The sequence below is a fragment of the Palaemon carinicauda genome, chromosome 3 (genome assembly GCF_036898095.1).
Source record: "Palaemon carinicauda isolate YSFRI2023 chromosome 3, ASM3689809v2, whole genome shotgun sequence".
NCBI classification, from domain to species: Eukaryota; Metazoa; Arthropoda; class Malacostraca; order Decapoda; family Palaemonidae; genus Palaemon; species Palaemon carinicauda.
The window spans coordinates 152,875,772-152,903,681 of NC_090727.1; the positions used below are offsets into that span (position 1 = coordinate 152,875,772).

A 27,910-nucleotide genomic window follows, 5' to 3' on the forward strand; every position below is an offset into this window, starting at 1 on the left:
TCGTTTACAAGCTTAGCCTCTATTTCCTCACAGGTTTGTGGTAATTTCTAACACATTTTTCTATTATCCTTATGAGACACGCTGTAAAAAAAATCTAATTATAATACTGGTCTCTCTGTATTTAGTTAATGACCAATTAATAACAATAAATGTGAATTCTCTAATGGAATCCATGAATATCCCTCGCCCGTTGCATCACTCGGGTCGTACCGTTACAAAGACATCCATATCCCTCACGAAATGCCGTTACTCATGGCTAACCTAATTCTTAGAGTATGGGTACGCTAGTTCAATACAATACAGACAACTATAATTTACACACCTGTAATGGTAATTAAATTTACCCACTGCCGAAGGGTAAAATCCTCTGAAAGCCTAAGATAAACTCTAGACAGTGCTAAAGCTTCTTTTCTGATTTTGACTGTTATCATAACCTTTGCGGAAGCCCTATGAAAGCCAATAGAGGTAACATTGCAATCCTGTCATTAAATAACACTCGCATCAAATAACCATATAACAACAAAATGAGCATATAATCAGTACTTGCCTTTTAGGTGCGGGGAACCCTCTGACTTCTGGAAAGAAAAGAAAAGAAAGATAAATTTCCAAAATTAATTGAAACTTTTAACTGGGCTACAAATGGCACTAGAAGAGTTGGAAGACCCAGGCCTACATGGTTGAGGACTATGAAGCGTGAAGTAGGAGATGATGAATGGAGAAGTATTGATTTAAAATGCAAAAGATAGAGACAACTGGCAAAATCTAATCAAGGCCCTTTGCGTCAATAGGCGTAGACGGAAATGATGATGATGATGATGATGATGATGAATTGAAAGAAAGTGCAACTAAATGTCTAAAAATACTTTTCCTTTCCATTAAAGATATAAAATTAACATACTCAAACCCTGAATAAAAAAAAAGATAAAACGATTTTCTTTTTTAAAGAAGGGAGGACAGTAAGGATGGTTTTGAAAAGAAAAGGAAGCAGATAAGGAAAAGATAACTTCTTAATAGATCACCAGGCATCCATGGCCCTTCTATTAAGTCTGCCCAACACACCCTTTCAAAAAAACAAGAGGAAGAATAAAAAACATGACAGAATAGTGTACCCGAGTAGACATAACTTATTATACATGTCCTGAGCATTAAAGAACAACAACTGAACAGTAGGAAAGATTCAGATTAGATTATGGAATTTTGGGAATGAAGATTAAGTGCGGAAGATACCTTGGTTTTCAACGCCTGTAGAGTTTAAGAGATCGCAATCTTTCTGTGCTATTTTACAGTTTCCTTCACTTTTAATTAGGGTTGTGGTGGCTGATGTGGTAACGTCCCTGCCTAGTGAACGCCTGACTGGATTTCCGAGTCCTACTCAAACTTGCTAGTTTTTTTCGTCGCTCCAATCTCACCATCCTTGGGAACTAAGGATATGGGGTTTGGGGGAGCCTATAGGTCTATCTGCTGAGTCATCAGCAGCCATTGCCTGGCCCTACTTGGTCATAGCTTGGGTAGAGAGGGGGCTTGGGCGCTGATCATATGTATATATGGTCAGTCTCTAGGGAATTGTCCTGCTTGATAGGGCAATGTCACTGTCCCTTACCTCGGCCTTTAAACCTTTAATAAAGCTCAGTGCTGAACACTGGTGGTCAATGACATTCTTATCATTTACCTGTCAAGGTTTTGCAATGGAGTTACACTAAAATCCTTCTGGTTCTGGTACCTCACGCTTTTGTAATACTTGAACAGATTGTTGTGGCAAACTGACTAACATCTTCCCAAAACAGAGTAATATGATTAATCTCTTACCTGTTGCATGGTACTCTTCCAGTACTTACTTCAATGAAAAGTCTACTTCCAGGGTTAATATATCTAGCATTATACTGGATTTATGAATTTGTATGATATAGCCTAGAGCTGGGGTCTGTCAGGCTATTCAGCACCCAAGTGCAACTAGGATAAAAGCAAGTAGTTGTTCTATGAGGTAAAAGTTAGAGGAGGCTGGACAAAAAAGAAGCAGGAACGAAGATAAGGAAGGAGTATAAAACTCAAATAACAATTTATTTAATTTTTCTCAGCTTCCCTTCCATTACTTTCTCCAATATTTTCATGCAAATAGCACGCGCAATCTTTTCTCCTTATACTATTTCAAGTGTTCCATTACATACGAGTAAAGGTGATAGAGGCTGCCACGAATTATTAGACACTTATACTACTTAAATTAACATGGAAGATTTAAGGTTGAAGAAAGGATTCTGTAGCAATTATAACTTTTTATTTTCATTCTTAATTCTCTTCTTTACATCTTCTTTTTCCCTACTGGAGCCTAGGGCTTTTAGCATTCTGCTTTTCCAACTAGGGTTGAAGCTTGGCTTATAATTACTACAAGAACATTGACATTCTTATATTCTAATTCTAATGGTTTTCTTAAAATGAACAGATTGTCACTACCTGGGCAAATATTAAACAGTATCTGCATTACCGACAGTTATTTATCTCGTGTGACTTTCAAGGACTTAAGATATCTCTTACACTTTCTTTATTGGGGTATCTATTATTTCAACATCATCGACCTTGTACGAACTTATATTCACTGTCACCATTCGGTTGATTTTCAAAATTCCTTCTTTATCTTTTCATTATTCCTCTCTGCTCTTTTTGTTTCCCTATATTCATCTCAGATGTGAACTTGCTACTTTCAAATCTCTTCCTTTACTGTGTTCCCCATCAGCTTCATTACCAAAACTTATTGTCTCCTTTCCACTATGTTGTGATTATGAATCCATTCTTCCTAAAACTATGATGTAATCATACTGACTCAACTTCTCAAATACTTTCACACATATCTACAACTATACAATTTAGTTTCCAAAGAAGATTATGATTTATTTTAAAATTTGTTACACAATTGAAACAATATGGAAACCCACAAAGTAAAAATACATTATTCAGTACCTTGAAATTGCAAATACTACAGCATTTGGAAAATGCAAACAATGAAATATACTGCAGAGAATGCAAAGAGAATAGTCACAAAGAGAAAAATTAGTCAGAAAAATAGGGAAAACTATATAAGATCAAAGATCTTATCCTTCAATGAGGAGTGTAAACGAAGGTCTTCTGCCTATACTGTAATAAATTAAAATATATATATTTCACCCAAATACTGTAACCATTATAATCAATGTGAGATTAATGGCTCTTACCTGTGGACGGAACTGCAGAAGCAGGTCTTGAACTTCTTGAAAGACAGGGGTGATAACTATCTCTCTTGCTCTTCCCCATAAACTTCTTGTAAGAAACTGGCTTCTGGCTCATCTCTGATTTATAATCATTTGCGTTGTACTCTCTCCTCGTCTCCAAGACATGAGGCCTTTGTCGAATATGGAAGCTACCAGATTTAACGGGTTTGACGGAATCATCTTCTAAATTTATATTATGTTCACGTGTAGAAGTGAATTTCTGGTCCTCATCATCTAGAGAATTATCACTTGGCGGTGTCTCAACAACATGTCTTGCGGATCTGTCCTTGTAAGCGAATTTTGATCTTAAATCTGGTTCCCTTTGGAAAGAAAATTCGTCCCTAGTCCTTACTCCCTGGCTATATCTTGAAGTTTCACTTTCACTGGTGTTTACAGTTTCCGAACTGCCTCGAATACACTTACAACTTGATGTAGAACAGAAATTACAGTACAAATTAGTATTCTTAATGTCATGAGCCTTAGTATCTGGATATGATTCCATCTGGATTCTGTCCCTCATTCCTTTAGACACCAAAAGAAACCGAGGCACGCTCGACGCATGCGTCTCGCTGGCAGGTCGGTCGTCACCAGATGTCCCACTTTGCGAATCACTTGCTACGGAACTGTCTATAACATCAGAGGAGCTGGAAGGAGAATACTCGCAGACTCCAGGATTGCGATGTGCACTTTCAACTTTGTCTATCTGAAAAGTAACAGCTTTGGATTTCTTTTGATCTTTGCTGTTCAATCTATTCTTTTCGGATTTGAATCGTCCTCTTGTAGAATAATCTTTCCTATTAAAAGCACCGGCTGACTCTGCAACATTATATTCTTCAGTTTCTCGAGAACAAATCTGGGGAATCGGACAACCAGGGATATACAAACGCTTGGGTTCGGTCTTCGAACTGTCCTTGGACGAGGAAGGACATAACTTCTCTGCCACTACAACAGCAACGGGGTGCCTTGAAGTTATGCTATTGACATTGTTTGCAGGAACAGTCACTATTTCAACCTGAAAGATGTAAAATAGATATAAGATTCTAAAATATTGTGTAGTAATTACAAAATCATGACTACATTTCTCAGCAAGGTGATGATAATATCAAAATCATAAACAGAACTTAAAAATAAAATACATAACTATTTCCTAAGACAAACATGGATAAGATATTAGGACAATATAGATCACCAATAACCCTTTAATTTCTTCTGCACTTTTATCATGCACTAAAATGGTCCTATTTCCAAATTGCAATATTATGAACTAAAGTATAACATCTTTACTGACTAATCCTTATCTCGTGAAAGCTGTTTTTGTAAGACTAAGTAGGAGACCAAAACTGAATATATATATATATATATATATATATATATATATATATATATATATATATATATATATATATATATATATATATATATATATGTGTGTGTGTGTGTGTGTGTGTGTAAAGTGAAAGTGTATATGAGAGTAACTTTATTAGTAAAAGAAAGCATAACTTTGCCTATTCAACAAATAACTTCAATTCAAATCTCTGGACTTATGAAAGCCAGCACCAATTTACAGGGATAGGAGAATATAACAAATGAATTTACAAATAAAACGATTTTACAAAATGTAATATATAGCATGCTATATTAACCCTTTTACCCCCAGGCTATTTAAAAATTTCCAACCCTTAACCCCCAAATGGTTATTTTTTTCCCAGCACTTTTTGGTTTAGATTTTTTTTAATTGCTCTAACAGCCTTAATTTTTGTCATAGAGAGGTCAGGTTGGTCTCATTCTCTTGGAAAATGCCTGAATCTTCTCAAAAAATTATCAAAAATGTGAAAAAAATATTTTTTAGAGCATTTTTTTGCAAGGACGTACCGGTACGTCAATGGGGGTAAAGGGATGGCTTTTGTGAAACGTACCTGTACGTCCTTTGGGGGTAAAAGGGTTAACAAATTATATCTATATCTCTGGGATGGAAATAACGAGATTACAAATCAAAGTATTAAGTAATACATAAAGGTACTGGCTGTCAGTATAATAATTCCAGTAGCTATATTATAAACCAATTCTTTATATGTAACATTTCATTTTGTCTTCTTCACTCAAGGAGTTACTTTCCTCTTGGTAAGGGTAGAAGAGACTCTTTAGCTATGGTAAGCAGCTCTTCTAGGAGGACACTCCAAAATCAAATCATTGTTCTCTACACTCCAAAATCAAATCATTGTTATCTAGTCTTGGGTAGTGCCATACCCTCTGTACCATGGCCTTCCACTGCCTTGGGTTCGATTTCTCTTGCTTGAGGGTACACTCGAGCACACTATTCTACCTTATTTCTCTTCCTCTTGTTGTTTAAGTTTTTATAGTTTATATAGGAGATATTTATTTTAATGTTATTACTCTTCTTAAAATATTCTATTTTACATTTTTCCTTTCCTCACTGGGCTATTTTCTCTGTTGGAGCCTCTGGGCTTATAACATCCTGCTTTTCCAACTAGGGTTGTAGCTTAGCTAATAATAATAATAATAATAATAATAATAATAATAATAATATTGAAACTTAATTGCCTAAATTAAATTTAATGTTTGTGGGGATATCCAAAAACAACGCAATACTGTATCATATTTTTTTTCTAGTAATTTGTAATCTTCCTAACTATACAAACAGAAGTCCTCTAATGGGAATACGCTTTCCGCAAAGCTGGATATGGCTGTTAAAACTTAACGTGGTGACGGCAGTTGTCTGGAAGGTGCCAGGGAAGACCAGCCAAAATGGTCCTATTTCCAAACAACAGGCCACTGGACTCCCACTTTCACCTTAACCCCTTTACCCCCACGGACGTACCGGTACGTCCTTGTAAAAAAATGCTATAAAAAATTTTTTTTCATATTTTTGATAATTTTTTGAGAAACTTCAGGCATTTTCCAAGGGAATGAGACCAACCTGACCTCTCTATGACAAAAATCAAGGCTGTTAGAGCAATTGAAAAAAAATATACTGCAAAATGTGCTTGGAAAAAAATAACCACTTGGGGGTTAAGGGTTGGAAATTTCCAAAGAGCCTGGGGGTAAAAGGGTTAAGTATAACTCCAAGAACTTAGGTTTGTATTTAGAAACAATAAAAATCACTTGATAAAATTTGTGATTATTTCTAAACAAATACAATCCATTGTCTTAGATGAACCTTGCAAACAGCTCTACCATGTTGTCAACTTCCAAAGGGTGCACCTGCTTGTCAAGAGTCTGTGAAACGAGTCCCTTAGTTGACATAATTCACAAACAGAAGCATTGTTGTTCAGCAATATTACTCCATATTTACAAATTTCTTTGGAAAGCTTTAATCTAAAGTGTGTGATAGGCATAAGTTTACAATTGGAGACTGTACACGTTGAGAGCTGTCTTGGTGACGGCATTGAATTGACCTACTTATATTCTCGCATTACTCAAATGAAGGAGGAGCTCGATCACCACGATCATTCTGCTAGCCTGTCGTCTTCCTTGGTAGTGAATGTCGTCTATAGAACTATAGGATGGTGCCCTAAATCCCGAATGAGGGTATGAGGTATAGGTCTGTCATGAGATCGAGTGCTGGTAACAGGCACCTGAACACCTATCCTTCATAGAGTTCAGTGCTGGGTACGATCCCGTACGTATCGCTCCTACTGGTACATACTGTCCTCACATAGGCTATGCTGGGAGAGCGCGTCGGAGACACACAGCTACAATGATTGACCACCTGGAAGACATCATTTCCGGGCTAAGTAGCAACGCTGGGTCGAGGGAAATGCATTCAGTACAAGACTGAGAGTTATGCTTGCAAATATTTCTTTCCATTATTGGACAATGCATGGCAAGCATTCCCCCCTATACAGGACCGAACACAGATGCAGAAGTGGTGCGTACCCACGTTACTTCCAATTAGAGAACAACTCTCAACAAACACTACTTACCTTGCCCACTCAAAAGATAGAGAGAGAGTTCATTAAGGAAGGGGGAAGAAGGTGGAGGACCCTTTGTCCTGGCTGCCAGTGTGTGATCAGCTCCGAACGAGAGGTGAGTGAGAAAAGGTTCCTTCCTGCTATGGGACAGCTTTTGGCACACTCTCTACCACGGGGAGGGGAACGGTTAGAGTCGCACGTAGGAGACATCTTTGGATTGGTCTCGCTGGAAATCCTCTTCAACTTGTTCTCCTTCTACAAGTAGTATCAAAGACTCTTGATAATGAGGCAGAGGGGTAAGAAGAACTCTATGTAGATACTGCACAACTAGGCATTAACGCCTTTCCAGGATCGGGAAAATGCTGAAGGTAAAAGGAAGAACTCTATATATATACAGCATACCCATGCATAAGGTAAGAAGGGGGTCCCCTTCCCCTACACAATTGGCGGCAGCAAAGCCTTCTTCCTCCGATGGTGCACATCTCAGGATTGACAACCTCCTTAGGATTGCATCGCCGTTGTCGTCACCGAGCCACATTAACGAGGGAATAAGTAGCAACCTGGATTGCTAGCTTACATAAAGAAGAACGTGGATAACGGGAGGTTTGCACAGAAAACAGTCACACAGCTAAAGATCCTTCCTTCTTTTCTATAAATCCACCACACACAACAAACCAACACATTGATCTAAATGAAAAAGTAATAAATTAAAACAACCAGAGGAAGACACCTGAAATACATCTGCAATATCCGCCGACTGAAAACAAAGTGGGAGACCACAGACCTGTCAGGTGGGAGTGACTTAGCCGCCATCCTCCAACTAACTACAGCCACCACGTTAAGTTTTAACAGATATATCAAGCTCTGCTGAAAGCATATTCCTATTAAAGTTTGAAGGCTTGTATTTGTGTAGATACAAATCATATCTGCAGATTTACTTTTTAAAATCCATCTCAAACTTGCTTTCTTCTTATCTTCAGTTCAAAATAAGAAAAAAAAACATGCATGAGATTGTGCAATGACACTAAAAATATGTTAGATAAGTAAAAGTAACAAGTATAAAACAAAGAAAAATTTAATGGGTAATCAAACAGGACAATAACTTCGAGTATCCCATACATCTGACTGTGAATATAGTGAAGAATGAAATCCTCTAAAAAATCTAATCATTTATAAATTTAAATCATAACAATTTACTAGGCAACCCAAAATAAAACATTAATAATAATTCATGAAATAAACATTGGGTATTATTCGGCTAATTACACAAAATCGAACTTACTTTTGATATCACACTCTTCTTCGACGATCTCACCGTTATATTATTTTTGTGAGCCATTATTCTCCTTTAAAAACACGTACTGTAGTTAGGACATAGCGAACACTCCACCTAGAAAAAAGAAATTAATTAGATATACAATAAATTTTACTAGAACAGTTAGAACAAATCTTACTAGAACATTTTATCGATTAGTGAAGTATTAACACTAGAAAAATAGTATCCAGTAAAGCACAGTATTAAGCACTACAGAAGATCCTCAACTCACAAATTTACTTAGTTCCAAGAAGCTGTTTGTAAGTCCAATTTTATAAAATTTGGCCTAGGGGAGGCCTAACCTGACTTCCATGCCTATGATTTCCAGCTACAAAAGTCAACAAATAGGCCTAGTCAGGTTTCATATGAAATAGATATAAGGTTATTACAAATGTTATTTTTCTTACTTTATTAAATGATATACAGTAATATTGTTTTCTTTATCTTATCTTTGTTATCATGAGTTGGATCTGTGTTGGTATCTACGAATGTTTGTTGAGAACCTTCAGTAGAAATATGTAAGCTAATAACAAATTACTGTGCCATACTGTAAATCATTTGATTATAAGGGAAGAGAACTTTCACAGGAAAAATTTCTTTAACATATTTCAATACAAACTCCATCATCCAAACCTTCAGTAAAATGATGTAGTTACAGTAAATATAAAAATTATTTAACATCTAAAACTCCTGATCACTTAGGATGTTTCATAACAAACAGATTCATTATTTTGCAAATGCAACGACCACTAGCTCTGGTTAACCATTTTACCCCCAAAGGACGTACTGGTACGTTTCACAAAAGCCATCCCTTTACCCCCATGGACGTACCAGTACGTCCTTGCAAAAAAAAATGCTATAAAGTTTTTTTTTTTTTTTCATATTTTTGAAAAAATTTTGAGAAAATTCGGGCATTTTCCAAGAGAATGAGACCAACCTGACCTCTCTATGACAAAAATTAAGGCTTTTAGAGTAATTTAAAAAAAAAAAATATACTGCAAAATGTGCTGGGAAAAAAATAACCCCCTGGGGGTTAAGGGTTGGAAATTTCCAAATAGCCTGGGGGTAAAAGGGTTAATAAAACGGATTTTGACGTAGGAAAAAATCATTTTTGGGCTCGAGCCATGTCGTCCTGATGGAAGTTCCTTCCAGCAGCTCCCTACTGTATAATATTTCTGCGATTGATATTATAAGAGAATTACCATCTGGTATCATGAGGTTCCAACCCCCGAAACGACTATCCTAAGATATCGTGTATAATCAGGGACGTATCCATAGATAACCATAGAATATTTAACATCTAAAGCCACTAAAACAATTGAGAAATTTTGTAACAAACAAACTCATTAGTTTAAAAATGCAACGACATCCAGTTCTGGTTAATAATAACAATCCAAATAAAAAAATGCTAACGACGCAACAACCATTATCTAAATTCAGGAATGGCATTTGTTAGAAGTGATTTTAAAGCCACTTCCCTTTGGCTTGTGATCATTCATGAACACTGCTTACATAAATGTGAAAAAGTTACATGGCTACGTCGGACATTAAAATTTTACGCAAATTCAAATTCAAAATAGTTTTATTCCCGATGCAACTACTATTAATATTCCCTACCTCTATCAAATTAGGATTACTTTGACCAATTAAAAGCTAATTCCACGGTGGATTAATACAGACCGGGAGAATTTTTATGCCGGAGAAGTCAAATTCTGATGTCAAAGTACACTTAAATTCTATAACAGCCATTAATAATATCAGCTTTCCACTACCACGGTTTTCCAGAGAGTAAAATCATATATAATAGAAATCTTGGCCCTATAGTTCCTGCAGGCTAATTTTCCCTATGGCCTAGGCCTAAGGATTCATTAGAAATGGTACCAAGAGGGTAAAATTATACAGTAGTTCCAGTTGGGACATTATTTTCTACCAAGAGCCTAAATTCGGAGACTGTGCAGCTAGTTGGAACGTACCAGGTTACTAAGGGGCCTTTGTATATCGAAGGCCAAGACCTGCAAACATAAAAAATGGTAATTTCCTTCCAATTTCCTAGTAGTTCGTATAAATGGCCGTTTTACTACTAAACCTCTACAAAAGACCACCACCTATCCCTAGATTCCCCACCAAACCTAACCTACGCGTCGTATCCTTACCAACTCACCTACCCTAGGACTTACACCGTCCCCTTTAGACTGCTGTATTTTTAGCTAACCCTGATTTAGCATAACAATTGGCATGGTAACGCTAAATACTTCGTAAAACAATTTAATTTTACAAGTAATATGAAACATTACACTTTCAAGACGAAATACTATCAATTCATACACCCAGCTAGGCCTATGTCACATCCAAAATACGGAGAAACTGGGGTTATGTCAATGGCGAGCCTAAAAATAGGAATTTCCTTCCAATTTCCTGGTCGTCGTCTGTATCCACGGCTGCAAAACCTTCACAATAGCACTGCCTATCCTAAGGTTTCCCACCAAACCTAACTAATGAGTTGTATCCTTACCAACTCACCTACCCAGGGATTTACGCCGTCCTCTTTAGACTGCTGTATTCCTAGCTAACCCTGATTTTGCTTCCCAACTAGTACTGTAACAATGAATACTTTGTAAAACAAATTGAATTGACATGTAATAAAAGGTTACAGTTCCCCCAGCGAAACAGTTAACTGACAAAACCAGCCTAGGCCTAGGCCTATGTGGAATCGAAAATACAGAGAACTGGGGTTATGTCAATGGCCAGCCTATAGACTACGTTATATGAAATGAGGTAATTAGGCCATAGATTTGTCTAATAAAGTGTCCTCGCCATTAAAAATAACTATCTATAACTTATAGCCATTACCGAATCGGCTCACGTCAGCCTAGGGTAGCTACGACCCTCAACCGAGCTTAGCATTAAAACCATTTCAAAATTAAATATATCCCTATGGTTATATTAATTAAATCTACATGGAATAATACGAAAAATAAACTTAAAATCACCTAAAATCACTCGATAAAAAGGTTAAAATCAGCTAAAAACTTTCACTAAAGATCACACATGTAAAATTCATACTCCCGCTCGCGACGAATTGTTTACGTCTGAGTTTAGTCAGATTATTCCGACTGGATTATCGTACATTAACCTTAAAATTATCGTTTTTCTAACCAAAATTATCGTACACACTTTCAAAATAATGACTAAGGAGTTACATGATTGCCTCATTTCAAAATATTTTAGTATAATTGTTTAATTATATTTTAGTATAATTGTTTAATTAAACACATATGTATATACCTAAGGTATGTATCCTACATCGTACTGGACCTAAAATAATGTACATGTACGATAATTATCGTACGTATGGCACCCCTGAGTCAGGGGTCTTGAAATAAACAAAGCTGTGACAGTGAAATGTCATCTAGAAGGAGAAAATAATTTACATTTTACATTTTCTAATCATTAACTAGTAATCTTATATATTATAATGATTTAAGATATAATATTGTTATCAATTTATAATGAGAAAAATAATAATTGATGGCCAGGGAACTTATAAACCATCTGGTTTAACGAATGAGGTATAATCATTAACTAGTAATCTTATATAGGCCTATTATAATGATTTTAAATATAATATTGTAATCAATTTATAATGAGAAAACAATAACTGATGGCCAGGGAACTTATAAACCATCTGGTTTAACGAATGAAGTAGATATTCTTTATAAATGTCATCTAAGCGAATATTTTCTTTTTTTTTTTTTACTAAAATGATTGAATATATAATATTTTAATCAATTTCTAATTAAAAACAATAAATATTGGCCAGGAAACTTATAAACCATCTGATTTTACGAATACAGTAGGCCTACGCTAGATATTGTCTGGAAATGCCATATACAAGAATATATTTCCATTTTTATCAGAAATTTTAAACAATCTTTCATATTACAATGATTAAAGATATATTATAATCAATTTATAATTAGAAATAATAACTGATGTCCAGGGACCTTATTAACCATCTATTTTTACGAATAAAATAGATATTCTGGAATATAAATATGTCCATTTTCGACCCAAAAAACGATTTTGATGTTGAATTAACTTATCCCCCACACGGCTTCTAGGTTTCTATAGGACTCTTTTACGCAGATTAATCTATCTGGCGTATAATTACGCTATTATACAGCAACTTGCAACTGTATAATTATCAGAGGGTCGACCACAACACGATCAATACACGTGACCACATTCTATTTTACTGCAGTGTAAGTGGATTAAACACGCATACATACACACACACACAGACACATACATACACACACACAGAGACACACACACACACACACACAGACACATACACACACACACACACACAGACACATACACACACACACAGTCACTGTTACAATGGTGGCCTACCTTAAAAAGTATATTTCAACTATGTATTATAACTGTCTGGTAATAGCTAGTAAAAATATTAGGCCTATTATTACTTGCTAAGTTACAAACCTAGTTGGAAAAGCAGGGTGCTATAAGCCCAGGGGCCCCAAAAGGGAAAATAGCCCAGTGAGGAAAGGAAAAAATGAAATATCATTAGAAGAGTGACATTAAAATGTCATAATCTTGGCCTACCTTAAAAAGTATATTTTAACTAAGTATTATAACTGTCTGGTAATAGCTAGTGAAAGAATTGCTGGTAACAATTAAAAATATTAGGCCTATTATTACTTGCTAAGCTACAACCCTAGTTGGAAAAGCAGGGTGCTTTAAGCCTAGGGGCCCCAACAGGGAAAAATAGCCCAGTGAGGAAAGGAAAAAATAAAATATTTTTAGAGGAGTGACATTAAAATAAGTTATAATCTTGGCCTACCTTAAAAAGTATATTTTAACTAAGTATTATAACTGTCTGGTAATAGCTAGTGAAAGAATTGATGATAACAATTAAAAATATTAGGCCTATTATTACTTGCTAAGCTACAAACCTAGTTGGAAAATCAGGGTGCTATAAGCCCAGGGGCCCCAAAAGAGAAAATAGCCCAGTGAGGAAAGGAAAAAGGGAAAAATAAAATATTTCAAGACGAGTAGGCCTAACATTAAAATAAATATCTCCTGTATAAACTTTTACAAAACAAGAGGATTGGAAATAAGATAGAATAGTGTGCCCGAGTGTACCCCCAAGCAAGAGAACTCTAACCCAACAGACAGTGGAAGACCATGGTACAGAGGCTATGGCACTACCCAAGACTAGAGAACAATAGTTTGATTTTGGAGTGTCCTTCTCCTAGAAGAGCTCCTGACCATAACTAGAGTCTCTTCTAACCTTAACAAGAGAAAGTAGCCACTGAACAATTACAGTGCAGTAGTTAACCCCTTGGGCGAAGAAGCATATTTTAACAAGTTAAAATATTTTAATTAAAATATGCTGTTTTAGTAACAAGTAGATAACGTAATAGACAGTTTGATTGTATAGTATGTTTAGTTACTGGTAGATAAAGGAACTGTGGGTTTAGTAAATTCGTTTATATCTCATTGGGGGGGGGAGGAAGAAGGCAGCAATTTAGTTCAGTTAACTAAACCCTTCAAAGATGTTGTTGAGAGAATTTTAATTATGTTACTGCATTGAAAGTTATTTTAGTAATAGAAGAGTCTTCTACATGTAAATTATGGATAAATTTGATGGTATTGCTTCGAATAAGAAATTAATAAAAACCAGTTTCAATAAAATGCCTGCTACTTATAGCCTACTACTGAGGTAGGACATATTCTAACCCTGTAAGGACAGTGAGACAAGCGTCACCAACATCAACTGATAGTTTATTCAAACATGCGTGGGAATATAATACAGGGTGCGGACGGAAAGGTAGCATGGCGTAGGCGCCAATTCAGCTTGAACTTCCCGCCAGAATATATGTGTTTTCTCACATGAACAAATACACGAATTGCAAGAAAACAGAAACATGTAATGAAATAATACAGATGTCAAATTGTAGCTCTGAGGGAGCGGAATACATATATATATAGGAAGCCACGGTGTGGCGAAAGGAGAATTTAAATAAATAGACAATTTGTTGAATTTCTGTACGACGGAGGGAGCGGTGTCCTTACAAGTACTCCCCCCCCCAAGACATCGGGCGGCGTAGAGGGCTGATGATTAATCTTCGTATCTTTTCGGGCATCAGAGGGTTCCTCTTGTTTTTTAACGGAGTGGCGCGTCGGCGGTCGGCGTAAGGATCTCTTCCTCTCGTCGTTGTTTGTTGAATTTTTTTTTCATTGGGCGCCTTGTTTTGAGGTGGCACTCTGGATCTGACAGGTCCAGCGGAGACAGTGTCGCTCCCTTCGAGTAACGATGGTTTCACGCGGTCTATTGAGACCCAGTCTTCTCGGCCATGCACGTCGAGAAGGAAGGCTTTCGTCGTCGTCTTAATTACTCGGTAGGGGCCTCGATAAGATCTGGTTAGTGGTTGTCGATGGGCGTCGACACGGACGAAAACGTACCCGCAGTCATCCAGGTTCTTTGGCTTGAAATGCTTAGTTCTGTCCTGGTAAGTTTTGAGACATGGCCTGAATTTCCTGGCGATGTCCCTAAGATGATCCAGCTGCGTGTCGTCGGTTGATGTGGGAAAGAATTCGCCAGGAACTGCTAGCGCCTCCCCGTAAACCTTTTCGGCGGGCGAAGGCTCGCCATCTGCGAGAGGGGCGGTGCGAAGGCCGAGAAGTACCCAAGGAAGTCGTGATTTCCAGTCCCCGTTGGTGCAGCTCGCCACCAGGGACGCCTTGAGGGCACAATGAGTGTGTTGCTCCCGGCATTGTGGTCAGACGACGAGTCGGCGAAGAGGTGGGAAGTTGATATGTCGGTCAAGCTCATCCTACTGCCTTACATGCACCGAGGTGTGGGAGAACCAAAGACTGAAGCTCACGCCTAAGGTAACGGAGTAAAGAGAAGGTAGCACGGCCGTAATAAGTCCATTAATGGCAAAGCCAAAACAGCTGATGCTACTTCAACTCCGGGGTCACCAGTTGTAAGGACAGTGAGACAAACGTCACCAACATCAACTGACAGTTTATTCAAACATGCGTGGGAATATAATACAGGGTGCGGACAGAAAGGTAGCATGGCGTTGGATCCAATTCAGCTTGAACTTCCCGCCAAAATATATGTGTTTTCTCACATGAACAAACACACGAATTGCAAGTAAACAGAAACATGTAATGAAATAATACATATGTCAAATTGTAGCTCTGAGGGAGCGGAATACATATATACAGGAAGCCACGGTGTGGCGAAAGGAGAATTTAAATAAATAGACAATTTGTTGAATTTCTGGACGACGGAGGGAGCGGTGTCCTTACAACCGAGTATATAGGCCTAGATACCAAAATGAAAAAGGTAGGCCACACAATGGCTTATATATATATATATATATATATATATATATATATATATATATATATATATATATATATATATATATTACTAGCTAAGCTACAACCCTAGTTGGAAAAGTAAGATACTAAGCCCAGGGCTCCAACAGGGTAAAAATAGCACAGTGAAGCCAGTGAGGAAAGGATATAAGCAAATAAATAAACGATATAAGTAATGAAAAAATAGAATAAAATGTTTAAAAAAACATAAACAACTTTAAAACATATATTTCATATACAGAAATATATAAAAACATTTACTACAAGTTTGAACTTTTGAAGTTCTACCGATTCAACTACCCAATTATGAAAATCACTCCACAGCTTGGTCACAGCTGGAATAAAACTTCTACAATACTGTGTAGTATTAAGCCTCATGATGGAGAAAGCCTGACTATTAGAATTACCTGCACGCCCAGTATTATGAACATGATGAAACTGTCAAGGAAGATCTGAATGTAATATACATATGATCAGCATCCAAGATCCCCCCTCTCCAACTAAGCTAGGACCAGGCAATGGCTACTGATGACTCAGCAGATACAGGTATAGGTTCACCCCCAAAAACACCATTCTTATCTCACAAGGATGGTGAGGTTGCAGACACTACAAGAAACTAATAAGTTTGAGCAAGAGTTGAACCCTAGTTTGGCGATCACATGGCAGGAACGTTACCAATAGGGCCGCCAAAACCTAAGAATGTATAAAACATACAGATCTCATAGGTCCGGTGGTGAGTAGGATTTCTATACGAGATAGGACCAGGAAAACAGCCCTTGAGGTAAAGTAAATTATCAGCATATAGAGCCGTTAGTCTGAAAATAGAATAAAAAGTTTAGAAATTTATCTGTAACTGAATTAGTTTTTGCCATCTTAATTTTCAATGTCTCTCGGGATTATAAGGCCAAGGTTTGGGTGGATGGATGGAGTGTAGGAAACTGGGTTATAGGAGGATAGATGAGGGGCAAGAGAGGGTGCTAGAAATAGGAATGAATGGCGAGCGATTGTGACGCAGTTCCGGTAGGCATTGCTGCTTCCTCCAGTGCCTTAGATGACCGCAAAGGTAGCAGCAGCAGGGGATTCAGTGTTATGAAGCTTTATATGTGGTGGATAACGGAGGAGGGTGGGCTGTGCCACCCTAGCAGTACCAGCCGAACTCGGTTGAGTCCCTTGTCAGGCTGGAAGGAACATAGAGAGGAGATGTCCCCTTTTTTGTTTAATTTGTTTGATTTCGGCTACCCCCAAAAATTGGAGGAAGTGCCTTGGTATATGTATGCATCTTAATTTTCCTGTGGTATACTAATATGCTTGCTTGTCCAGCAGTACCTAGCCTGACTTAACACTTTCTGTCCTTTCAGAAATTATTATGTATTTATAACAGGGGGCAGAGTTAAACGGGCGGTACATCTATTCGCTTATTAATTTCACCAACTCGAGGCTTTCTGCTTCTCAAAATCCAATAGGCTATGATGCATCGTTTACTCCCTTGAGAGACGCTTCATGCATACATGCGATACATTTGAAAATGGTACAGCCTTCATCAATTGTCAAAGCTTCTTGAAATATCTAATATTTATTGGTATATCAAACGGAGATTGATTCAAAATATAAGAGCTGCATATGTGAAGTATTTTGAGGTCCGTCAAGGTGGATCTGTAATAACTTAAATTAAGCCATAACTACACCATCTTGTGTTGACCATCTAGTTGCATTAAGGAGTTTGTCCTGCATTTCTTCCCTTCTGCAGAAATCCATTTGCATCCTTGTGGATAGGCTACGATTATAAAATTTAGGCCTCAAGCCAAGCACTGGGGCATCAAAGGCCATTAAGTGCTACAAGGTATAATGAAAGTTAACCAACCATACGTGTACACTGACACCAATTGGTATAATTTCTTCCTATAAAACCATTTGACTAGTTCTTAAGAGCTTAACTTTAAAACTAGACTTTCTGGGCATAAGTTGAACTTCTTTACTGTTACTAATGATGTCATGAACATTAGTAAAACACAATCTCTCATTTGTAAACAGTTGCAAGTAAATAATTGCTGTTTTCACTAAACTACATTATAAACCGAGACAAGGCAGACGTGTAATTTTTTTGGTACAGTATAAAGTCACTTAAATCAGAAGTATACAATAATACCAACCGAGAGATCTAATCCGCAAATAAACGATTTGAGGGTTACTCATAAATGGCAGAGGCATGGGTCAGTAACAATCGCCGGAGACATCATATTTACAGGTGATTAACACACAAGCTAGGAAAAGGGAGAGACACGGAATGGCTATTGATGACTCAGCAGGTGGACATTTACGCATCTCAAAACCCTGCACACTTAGCTCACAAGGATGGTGAGGTTGCAGACACGAGCGAGTCGTAAAGATTCCAGCAAATCACCAGGCATGGCCATTTTTAACAGTCTACCACAACTATTAGGCTTTACCTCTAGAAAGGGGACATGATTGATAGCTTTCATACCAGAGGTAAAGGTAATGTGAGTAAGATAATGAAATTAAGGGACATTTTTAATCACTTGAAACTCAAAATTGCACAGGCCAAAGGAAAAATGACAATAATTGACCAACACACCGAAGAGATCATTGTACTGTTCAATTGTGGTTTGCTCTTGATTTTCAGGTAAACTTTACAATATCATGATTTTCTTTTCGCCACTTACCAAGGGAAATGGAGAATGACGTCTCTTGGTAGCCGACGAAAACGATATCTATCCCACTAGGAGGATGACCACTCCCTATACACACTGGACCTACTAGCCGAGGAGCCACAACTATCCAGCTCATAAAGGTTAAACAAGGGAGACCATTATGGCCCAGACAGGAACGCACCAAAGTCGACATAGTCAAAAAGCACACAACCTAAATCACAAATAATTCACATGCAAGTGACAAATAATGTCCATGTCACAAAGACACAAGCACAAGCAAATATAAGGGTGATGAGCGGCCGCTGCAATTGTCTGACCATAAAAGTGAAGGCAGGGACGTCAAACTACATCCACAAACAGAAGTGTGGTGGAAAGACGCTCGAGGCAAGCGTAATCAGTCATGCGAACTGGCTGCCTCGCAGCGTACCATGATGCAACATAGATTTGTTTTCGCCTGGTTGTAAGAAACAAATCCAGAAGTAAACCCATTAGTGACTTAAAGTTTGTATCCGTATAGGAATAAATCATGGTTTACATCAAGAATTCGCCAGCAACTTTCATTACCAGCAAAAGGAGACAGACAAATCTGTAACCTAGATAGGTTAATGCCAATATATCTTGTGTCCTGCAGGTTTCTGAAGAAATATACAAAACTTGTTGATTTCATCTACAACTTACAGATTTACATTACACATTTCAATAGACACCAGACCAAGGGATACAAAAATGCCTAATGTCAAAGGTACAAAATATACTGTATTGCATAAAACATACATTCCATGAAATATAAAAAGCTACAAAAGGTTTATAAAACAAGCATTGGTCTTTTAAGGTTTTATTATTTTTATTTTCAATGCATATCACATAACATAGTCATACATCTCAAAAAAGAATTTAATTCTAATAGTGAGAACAAAAAAGGACTTGAAAACCAAATTACCGAAAAAAATTATTTCAATCTTAAATTTGATTTGACCAAAAAAAATTTATATTCCTTTTCTTCTCCCTGTAAAAACTTAGAAGATTAAATCAATATTTATAGTAATAAAGATATTTACAAAAAAAAAAAAAAAACTCTTACACATATTTGAGAAAGAAAATATAGGAATATCATAATAAACTACAGTAACCTTTGAATGAATACACCGGTGAGTTTAGTACCTTTCATACCCAAAATATATCTCCAGTGAAATGTGCCTTTATTATTCAACACAAAATAAAGCCAGTGGCAAACTTTCAGAAATTTCATGATACAGAAGGTCTCCAACTTACAAAACATTCTGAGATAGATAAACACAATTCAAACTGAAAATATTAAGAAATACAGTAAAAAAACATTACATTTAATACAAGCAAAATGTTATTTATAAATCTGATATCAATTTCATATGAAACACGACTATTTGTTGACTTTAGTAACTATAGACGGTTCTTTTTAGTGAGACAGACTTGCATTGACTCGCAGGGGGTGCCCTTTTTACCTCGGAAAAGTTTCCTGATCGCTGATTGGTTGGACGAGATAATTCCCAACCAATCAGAGAGCAGGAAACCTTTCCCAGCTAAAAGGACTCCACTGTGAGTCAATGCAAATGTGCCTCATTAAAAAAAATATGGTATAGGCATGGGATTAAAGGTTAGGTCGACCCAAGGCCGAAATATAACTAATCTTTACGAACGGCTTCTTGAAACATTTAAGTTTAAGTTGAAGACCTTTTGAATATAAAAATTAATTTTGTTCAGCATTTGGATATATATTAGGTTACACAAAAGTCAAAATAAAATGCTACAGTACTTAAAAAATAGTGAGAGAAAGAAAATAACCCTTTGGCAAATAACACTATGATTACATGTCGGTGATATCACCAATAGGGGGAGGACACAGCCACATGAAAAATAACATCATAACCTTCACTATTCCCAATTCATTTTTTTTTTATTCCTTTTCAGTTTAGTAGCGTGACAAGATTCAGGCTCACAGTCAAGAGGGAGAATAAAATGAAAAAAATAACGGGATCACTTTTCAATTCTCAAAAAAGTTCTGCTACTTTTATCAGTAAGGAGTTGTGTTATCAGAGAAAAAACAAAATGAAAAAAAAATTACGGGATCACTTTTTCAATTCTCAAAAAAGTTCTGCTACTTTTTATCTGTATGGAGTTTGGAGTTGTGTGATCAGACCTATTTTAAAACAAGTGTATTTGCCTAATATATTTGACTAGTTAAAGAGGGGGGTACTCGATATTTCATTTCTAAAGGCTTACATGCAAAGTGGTGCTTACCCTCGATACAAGTTACTGTACATGTTGACGTGACGCTACCTAAGTACTAGTTACAGTTGTGCCGAAAATTTAAAATTCCACAATACAAGAGTTTTTTTATATTGTACCAAAGTGAAAAATGAAAAATAAAATTATAAACCCTTAAGCTTTCCATGTTATAATAAGAGTACACTAGTTCACACAAAGCACGATAAATGCATCCTCTTCATTTATGGCAAAGCTTTTTTTTTTTTTTATTTTATTCATGGAAAGGAGAGGGAGGTGATGACCAGATGACCGTCGAAGTAGCAAACGAGTAGTACCATTTTATTGTTAAGAGCCTCTAGACACAAGACTGTCGTGCAGCCTTGAAAAGTTGTCGGTGATCGTTTTCGAATGTTAACTTCACTCAAAAAGTGCAAAGCCCCTCTTCTCTCTTAGACTCCCCAAAGCTGCAGCCTAGAGGATTTAGTCCATCAGTGGTGCACTAGCCTTTCTATCAGATACCTTCAACATAATTCGCCGTAGACGCTTTCGTCACTGTATGCTATGTACAAGAAAAAGTCTTCTTCGTGGTGTTCCTGAAAAGAAAAAAGAATATAAACGTAATTGTGGGCTCCAAAGCCTTAATTATTAAAGGTGGAGCCTTAATTATTAAAGATGGAGCCTTAATTATTAAAGGTGGAGCCTTAATGATTAAAGGTGGAGCCTTAATGATTAAAGGTGGAGCCTTAATGATTAAAGGTGGAGCCTTAATTATTAAAGGTGGAGCCTTAATTATTAAAGGTGGAGCCTTAATTATTAAAGGTAGAAAAACCGACAAGTCGTTATTATCTAGAACTTGATCTAAAATGTGAGTATATATTGCCATTTAAGCGTAAACTGCCGTGATTTAAAAGCAGTAATACTATTAGCAACAGACATACTTTTGGAACACCTGTGGTTACTCAAAAGTATTTTATTTATATGAGCAGTGACACTCGTACAAGATTGCCCGAAACTTGTCCCCGGGTAGGTACTCTTAAGACTACCAATCAGCCCCAATGCGAAGAGACATTTGAAAGGATGTAAGAGAAAATAAACAGCTGAAAGAAAGAGGGACAGCTGGTTGGTGGCAGAGGGACGTTGCAAAAGCTATTAATGTGTTAAGACTAGCAATACCCACAGGCCATCATTGTTCCTATATAAATTAAAGCCTTCCACATCTTGACAAAGTTATGCCTATATAAATTCTGAAGGTCTTTGTGTGACCTTGAATTTAGCAAATTAGACTTGTTAGGGTATACATACTGTGAAACTTGATACTCAAACAGCATCAGAAATATCATGCATTAATGGCGATAAGTTGCGTTTAATTTTTGGATGGCCCACTTGCAACATAAAATGAGGCAACACAAAAATCCCTTATACTTAAGAACATTAAAAATCCCGTAAATACAAGCATGTACACTCTCTCTCCAGTACGGATGAGCGAACAGACCCCCCAAAAATCAATGAAAATGCTTTTGTTACATCACACAAAAAAAACTATTATTATTAAAAGTGAGGACATTAGCCAGCCCAACAAATCCAACTAGACTTAAAAAGAGTTTGCCTGTTAAAACCATGCAAAAATAATATAAACAAGGAAATACAGGTTATCCTATGTTGATATACACAGGTGCTGAGGGGGAATCCAACGCTTGGTAGTGAAGAGGTTATGAAAAACTGTAATAAATTGCCGATTCAGTAGCGCCAACTGCATTTTCATCGGCATCAAGTCCACCATGCATGGCAGGAATAAAAATATATTTCCCTATGTAACCCACCCTCTTTAGGAATAGAATTAAAAGAGCTCTAAATTTTGTAATACCAGTTGGTTCTTGTGAGTGTAACCTTTGAGAACTTCTCTGACACTTTCCAAAATGGAATACTGTACATGAAAAGTCGCGGTTCACCTTCTCTTCAATTGTTTTAAATGTTAATTGCTAGCAAAATGACTGTGAGTTAAAATTCAAATACTGATGCTTTGGTAGATAAGTAGAACGTTCTGTCTGAGGATACTGTGACACAAATCCACCCAATAAAATACCACAGCCATCGCTATATTAAGAAGAGAAAACCTTTCCATTGAATATGTTTTAAGAAATGTTTTTCATGGTGAATCTGAGCATTACTGTATTTCTTTGATAAATTTAAAAGATAGAAGCATAGTCTTGTTTTCATTATAGGTAGTAGGTTGGCCATGGCACCAGCCATCTGTTGAGATACTACAGCTAGAATTACTAAGTCCTTCAACTGGATAGATAATACTACTTTGGATCCCTCTCTGGTTAAGGATAAGTTTACCTCTGCCAACATTACAACGAATAGTTGGGCTTGTCTCGACGGAATCTCCTCTCCCCTCATACATCTGACAACACTAACATAACCAGAAAATTCCCCATTCAAAGGATTAACTACAACACAGTATTTGTTCAATGGCTAATTCCCACCAGGTAAAGGTAGAGGTCTTTAGCTATGGTAAGCCGATCTCCTAGGCCACCCCAAAAACAAACCATTGTTCTCTATTCTTGGGTAGTATCATAGACTCTGTATCATGGTCTTCCACTATCTTGGGTTAGAGTTCTCTTGCTTGAGGGAACACTCAGGAACACTATTCTATGTTTCCTTTCTTCACTGAGTTATTTTTCCTGTTGGAGCCTTTGGGCTTGTAGCATCCTGCTGTCGCTAAAGCTATTTATAATAATAATAAAGGTAATAATAACTAACCTGGTAAAGTGAGCCCATAGTTGCAGAGGTAGGAGGAATAACATTATTGACAAAGAAGAAGAGAGCATCCTCTGGTCGAAGGTGAATACGCTTACGAATTAGGAAATAAAACTGGCCGACTGTAAGGTCACTTGGAACGAGATACTTCTTCTTGTCCAGATCACCAATTCGAGCTTTGGGGGCCTTTTCTACAATTACCTGGAACAAAAAGAAAAATTTGTTAATGATTGAGAAAAAAAGGAAATAAATTTGGGTGTACAATTAATCTAATAAATTATACAGATTGTATTAACTTCAGGAACAAAAGACAATAGGTACGTTTTCCCTTTTTCCAAACCTTGCGTACAAATAGGGTGTCATTACAACTTGCTTTGACAAAACTTGGAGCGAAATTTATCCAACCCAATGACTCAAGTTTATCACCATTAATTGATTGATTGATTTGAGGTTTTCTAAGGTCACTGACGCCGATATAATTTTTCATCCATCCATATACCAAGGCACTTCCCCCAATTTTGGGGGGTAGCCGACACCAACAATGAAACAAAACAAAAAGGGGACCTCTACTCTCTATGTTCCTTCAGCCTAATCAGGGACTCAACCGAGTTCAGCTGGTACTGCTAGGGTGCCACAGCCCAACCTCCCACATTTCCACCACAGATGAAGCTTCATAATGCTGACTCCCCTACAGCTGCTAACTCTGCAGTCATCTAAGGCACGGGAGGAAGCAGCATAAATAAAGAATATAAGAATATCTGATAAAAACCATAAAAGCAAAGATGTTCTAAGTTAAATAACTTTCATAAGACCTGCTTCTGAAGTAAAAGCTAAAAATACAGCTAGCATGGTAAGACATCATGTCCAGGAATCTTGGCAAGGATGAACCTGAAATAGTTTTGTCCTTTATCGGGTAAAAACAAAGATGGGTCTCAAACTACCTTAAAAAAACCTATGCAACTTCACAGTGCTTAAAGTTGAACAAGCACATATATCCAGGAATATCATTTTTCATTACCTGTATATTCAATAGAAACGAACATTCAAAAATTATTTATTTGAACACGCTACTTGAACAAGGCGTCAACAGGTAAATTTATCTATTCTTATCATTAAGCTTCTTATCCTATCACTCACAATAAGAGCTGTGAGGAATTATTTCTAGTTCCCGTCACATCATGTCAAATAATCTCGGGAAGATAACATTTTTGTTTACTAGATACTATTATATCTCCTTAAGTCTACCATACTCATTTCCAGCTTGAGTCACGTGTTCTTTGGGTGTCGTCTTACTTCGTTTGTGTTATCAGTCATTGTACTTATTTCATGAAATCATGCTGGTAAATTACGATATGCATACTTTAACTGGTTTACCAACAACTGACATACATTCGTACAACTGACAGATGTGAACAATATCATTTAATTCAACTTTTGCATAAAATATTCGCATACGCTATGTCAGTTCATAAAGAATTGTACTTACTTGGTTTATAAACATTCACTGGATCTAACTGAATATCTTATACCTTGAAGCATTTGCTTCTAGACTAATCTACTCGTGTGATTAGAAAGTAGTAGTCAACTACAGTAACAAAATTAATAAAAGAAGCCCCTAGCCTAATTAGCACTTTCTAATACAGTAATACATTCTGCAAAATGCCTAATACATTATAAAAGTACTCAGGGCTTTTGAAGAAGAGTGGAACCATTTGGTGGAATGACCTTTAACCTTCAAAAAGGCAAAACAGGGACCTCTTTCCATCAAAATGTTATATCTTTAATTGGAACGTTCATTTAATGGTCATGACGCTGATTGACTCTTATTAATGTTACCCAGTCACAGAAACAAACAGTAATTTCATCCATTTTGTAGATGGATTATATTTGCAACTCTCTCTCGATCACTATACAGCTGTTGTTGTCAGCTGAGAGTAAATGTAGGTTAAAAAAATCTTCAACTTACTGTATTTACTTTCCTTTTCTTTTGATAGCTTTTATTATTAAAATTTACAATTTTTCCATATACTCAACTTCCTGACGTGCATTATCGAAATGATCCGCAACTTGTTTGGATATTCAAGAGGCAGGGGAAAGGACAACGCTCTAGTAACAGACTATATAAACATATGATCGCCTCTCTATCAAGCTAGGACGAGGGAGGGCCGAGCAACAGCTGCCAAAGACTCGGCAGTTAGACCTATAGGCTCACACAAACAACCCTTAATATAATTACACCTGGAATTCCCACGAAAATCATGTCGACAAAAAGATAATGTATAAAAAGAATTATCAAGCAGGTTAATTAATATGGATTTGGTTTGTGAATGGAGCCTAAATAACCAAGCTCTGGAGCTCAAATGAAAACCTTGTTGAATTAGTGGGTTTTCAGAATACAAAACTGTGTACAATGCTTTATTGTTGACTATTAAGATACAACCCTTAGTTCAGTCAGTTTATATATTAATCATTTACTTTGTATTATTTGGTCTAAAGGTCCTTTTTAGGGGGGGTTATATGATGACGACATCCAAGCCCCATAACTCCCCTATTTTCAACCCAATAGCTACGAATACGGTAGTCTAAAGTGGATCGCAGTCAAGTGTTAGCCTCACTTAGGTAAGGCCACTACTAATAGATAAGGTTAAGTGGGGTTAGTTTAGGTTGGATGGTGTTCTACAGACGTGGGAGCCTTTGTGTATCAGCGGCCAGTTCCTACCATGTGGATATAAAATGTAAACCAACTAACCTCAACTTTCCCCCACTAACCTAACCTACAAGGCATGTCCTTACTTTCATAACAAGGGGGCTAACGCGGCCTGCTGCAACCCTCTTTACACTGCCATATTCTTAGTCAGCCATCATCCTACATACAGGTAACCGCTATCATACACACACCCCGGTGTATGTATGATAGTGGCCACCTGTATGCATGATTACGGCTAACTAAGAGTACGGCAGTATAAGGGAGGTCGCACAAGGGTGTTTGCCACCCCCGTTAAGTAAGGACACAGCTTGTAGGTTTGGTTAGGAGAGAAAGTTTAGGTTAGTTGACGTCCATATACAACCCACGCGGGTGGAACTGGTCGCTGATATACAAAGGATCCCATACACCCCTGCGCGTGTTCCTGTCCATCGTTATACAAGGACTCAGTTTTTTTGTTTTTTTTTAATTCTCAGCCATCTCAGGCTTGAAAAATTCTGCTTTCACAACTAAAATGGCTACTTAGCTTTGAATAACAGGACAGGAATATAATAATAGCATTAACAATAAGAGCTTCAAATAAAGCAAAGCCTACTTGAATGAACAGCCTTCATGGACGCTATGAAAAAATAAATCATAATACATCCAGCAATAAAACCGAAGGTCAACATATTAACAAGCTGTTATATCTAATATCGAGGGCATATTCGAAGTTCAAACTCTACCTACGTTATATTCTACGCCACAAAGTCTATAATGAAAGGTTAGAAATAAGTATAACACGATCCTTCAAAGTAAAAAAGGATAATAATAATGCCATAAGATATATAAAAAAAGGTTTACAAGACGAGGCAGTTACTCCGACACCAATGACCTTGTCAATCAGGTTGCACAATGGCGCTAACTACATCAAACAAAGGGATATAATTTATTATAAAGCGGTGATAAAGAAGGTATATTTATATATAATAAATAAATAAAGATATATAATATATCATATAAAAGAAATGGTAAATAAAACAGGGAAAACAACAGCGAACAAAAATGGAGTCGGACAAGTGCGTCATACGTCCAATCGTATCCATTACTTCTCAAAATATTTATACTTACGGGGACTCTATCAGGATACTTCTTTCTGATTTTCTCTCCTTCTGCCCTCCTCTTCTCGAAGGGATGCTCCTCCTTGTATTGCCACTTCATCTCGACGACGCTGAAGGGGAAATATGCGATCTAAGGACGTTCACAAGTTGCTCTGGCAGCGGACACAGCTAAACTGTCTGGGTTAGTATAAAAATCCCCAAAAACTCATAAAATATCCCCAAAACAACCTAAAAAATCCTCATTTCCCACAAATATGTTCTCCTCTTGTCTTGATCACGCAGGCTTTACTAAAATAGAAATGACTCAATATACTTCATATAAGCGCAAGCAAATCAATTGCAACGATATAAAAGTTTACTCGTCTTTTTTTCTTCATGGAAATTTGAACAGAATATCCCCATCAGACAACAAAAATCCCAAAATCTAGGGATAAATCCCCATACCTGGCAACGCTGGGCGGAACTCCAGACGAAGTAAAGAGAAGGGAATCGGAGTGAATTGATCATAAAGCTGATGCAATGCTCTTA

At 37.0% G+C, this 27,910-nt stretch overlaps 2 protein-coding genes across 4 annotated transcripts; both read right to left on the minus strand.

Moving 5' to 3' along the window:
* Window positions 1-472: 472 nt before the first annotated feature.
* LOC137637965 (uncharacterized) lies at window positions 473-11,589 on the minus strand. 3 transcript variants are annotated; one of them, XM_068370068.1, is made up of 4 exons: window positions 11,477-11,589; window positions 8,454-8,561; window positions 3,204-4,251; window positions 473-575 (listed from the first exon to the last, which is right to left on the minus strand). In XM_068370068.1, exons 2-4 carry the CDS (start codon window positions 8,508-8,510, stop codon window positions 502-504), a joined length of 1,179 nt encoding a protein of 392 aa, XP_068226169.1. In that variant the 5' UTR covers window positions 8,511-8,561; window positions 11,477-11,589; the 3' UTR covers window positions 473-501. The 3 variants fall into 3 exon arrangements, with proteins under 3 accessions (XP_068226169.1, XP_068226170.1, XP_068226171.1); XM_068370069.1 differs by having other exon boundaries at window positions 8,454-8,555; window positions 11,477-11,559; XM_068370070.1 differs by lacking the exon at window positions 473-575 and having other exon boundaries at window positions 2,277-4,251.
* A 9,566-nt stretch (window positions 11,590-21,155) lies between these two features.
* Window positions 21,156-27,557, minus strand: Atg8a (Autophagy-related 8a). The gene is made up of 3 exons (XM_068370953.1): window positions 27,393-27,557; window positions 23,582-23,779; window positions 21,156-21,411 (listed from the first exon to the last, which is right to left on the minus strand). Exons 1-3 carry the CDS (start codon window positions 27,480-27,482, stop codon window positions 21,340-21,342), a joined length of 360 nt encoding a protein of 119 aa, XP_068227054.1. The 5' UTR covers window positions 27,483-27,557; the 3' UTR covers window positions 21,156-21,339.
* Between the last annotated feature and the right edge of the window lie 353 nt (window positions 27,558-27,910).

What these genes read in the sequence shown, in the direction of transcription:
- LOC137637965 (XM_068370068.1), bottom strand. Translation starts at nt 8,510, where the DNA reads ATGGCTCACAAAAATAATATAACGGTGAGATCGTCGAAGAAGAGTGTG. An exon ending in AGAAGAGTGTGATATCAAAA is followed by an intron (nt 4,252 to 8,453) that starts GTAAGTTCGATT and finishes TACATCTTTCAG; the next exon opens with GTTGAAATAGTGACTGTTCC. An exon ending in TTCTGCAGTTCCGTCCACAG is followed by an intron (nt 576 to 3,203) that starts GTAAGAGCCATT and finishes TTTTCTTTCCAG; the next exon opens with AAGTCAGAGGGTTCCCCGCA.
- Atg8a (XM_068370953.1), bottom strand. Translation starts at nt 27,482, where the DNA reads ATGAAGTGGCAATACAAGGAGGAGCATCCCTTCGAGAAGAGGAGGGCA. An exon ending in AGTATCCTGATAGAGTCCCC is followed by an intron (nt 23,780 to 27,392) that starts GTAAGTATAAAT and finishes TTTTTGTTCCAG; the next exon opens with GTAATTGTAGAAAAGGCCCC. An exon ending in CTATGGGCTCACTTTACCAG is followed by an intron (nt 21,412 to 23,581) that starts GTTAGTTATTAT and finishes TTTTCTTTTCAG; the next exon opens with GAACACCACGAAGAAGACTT.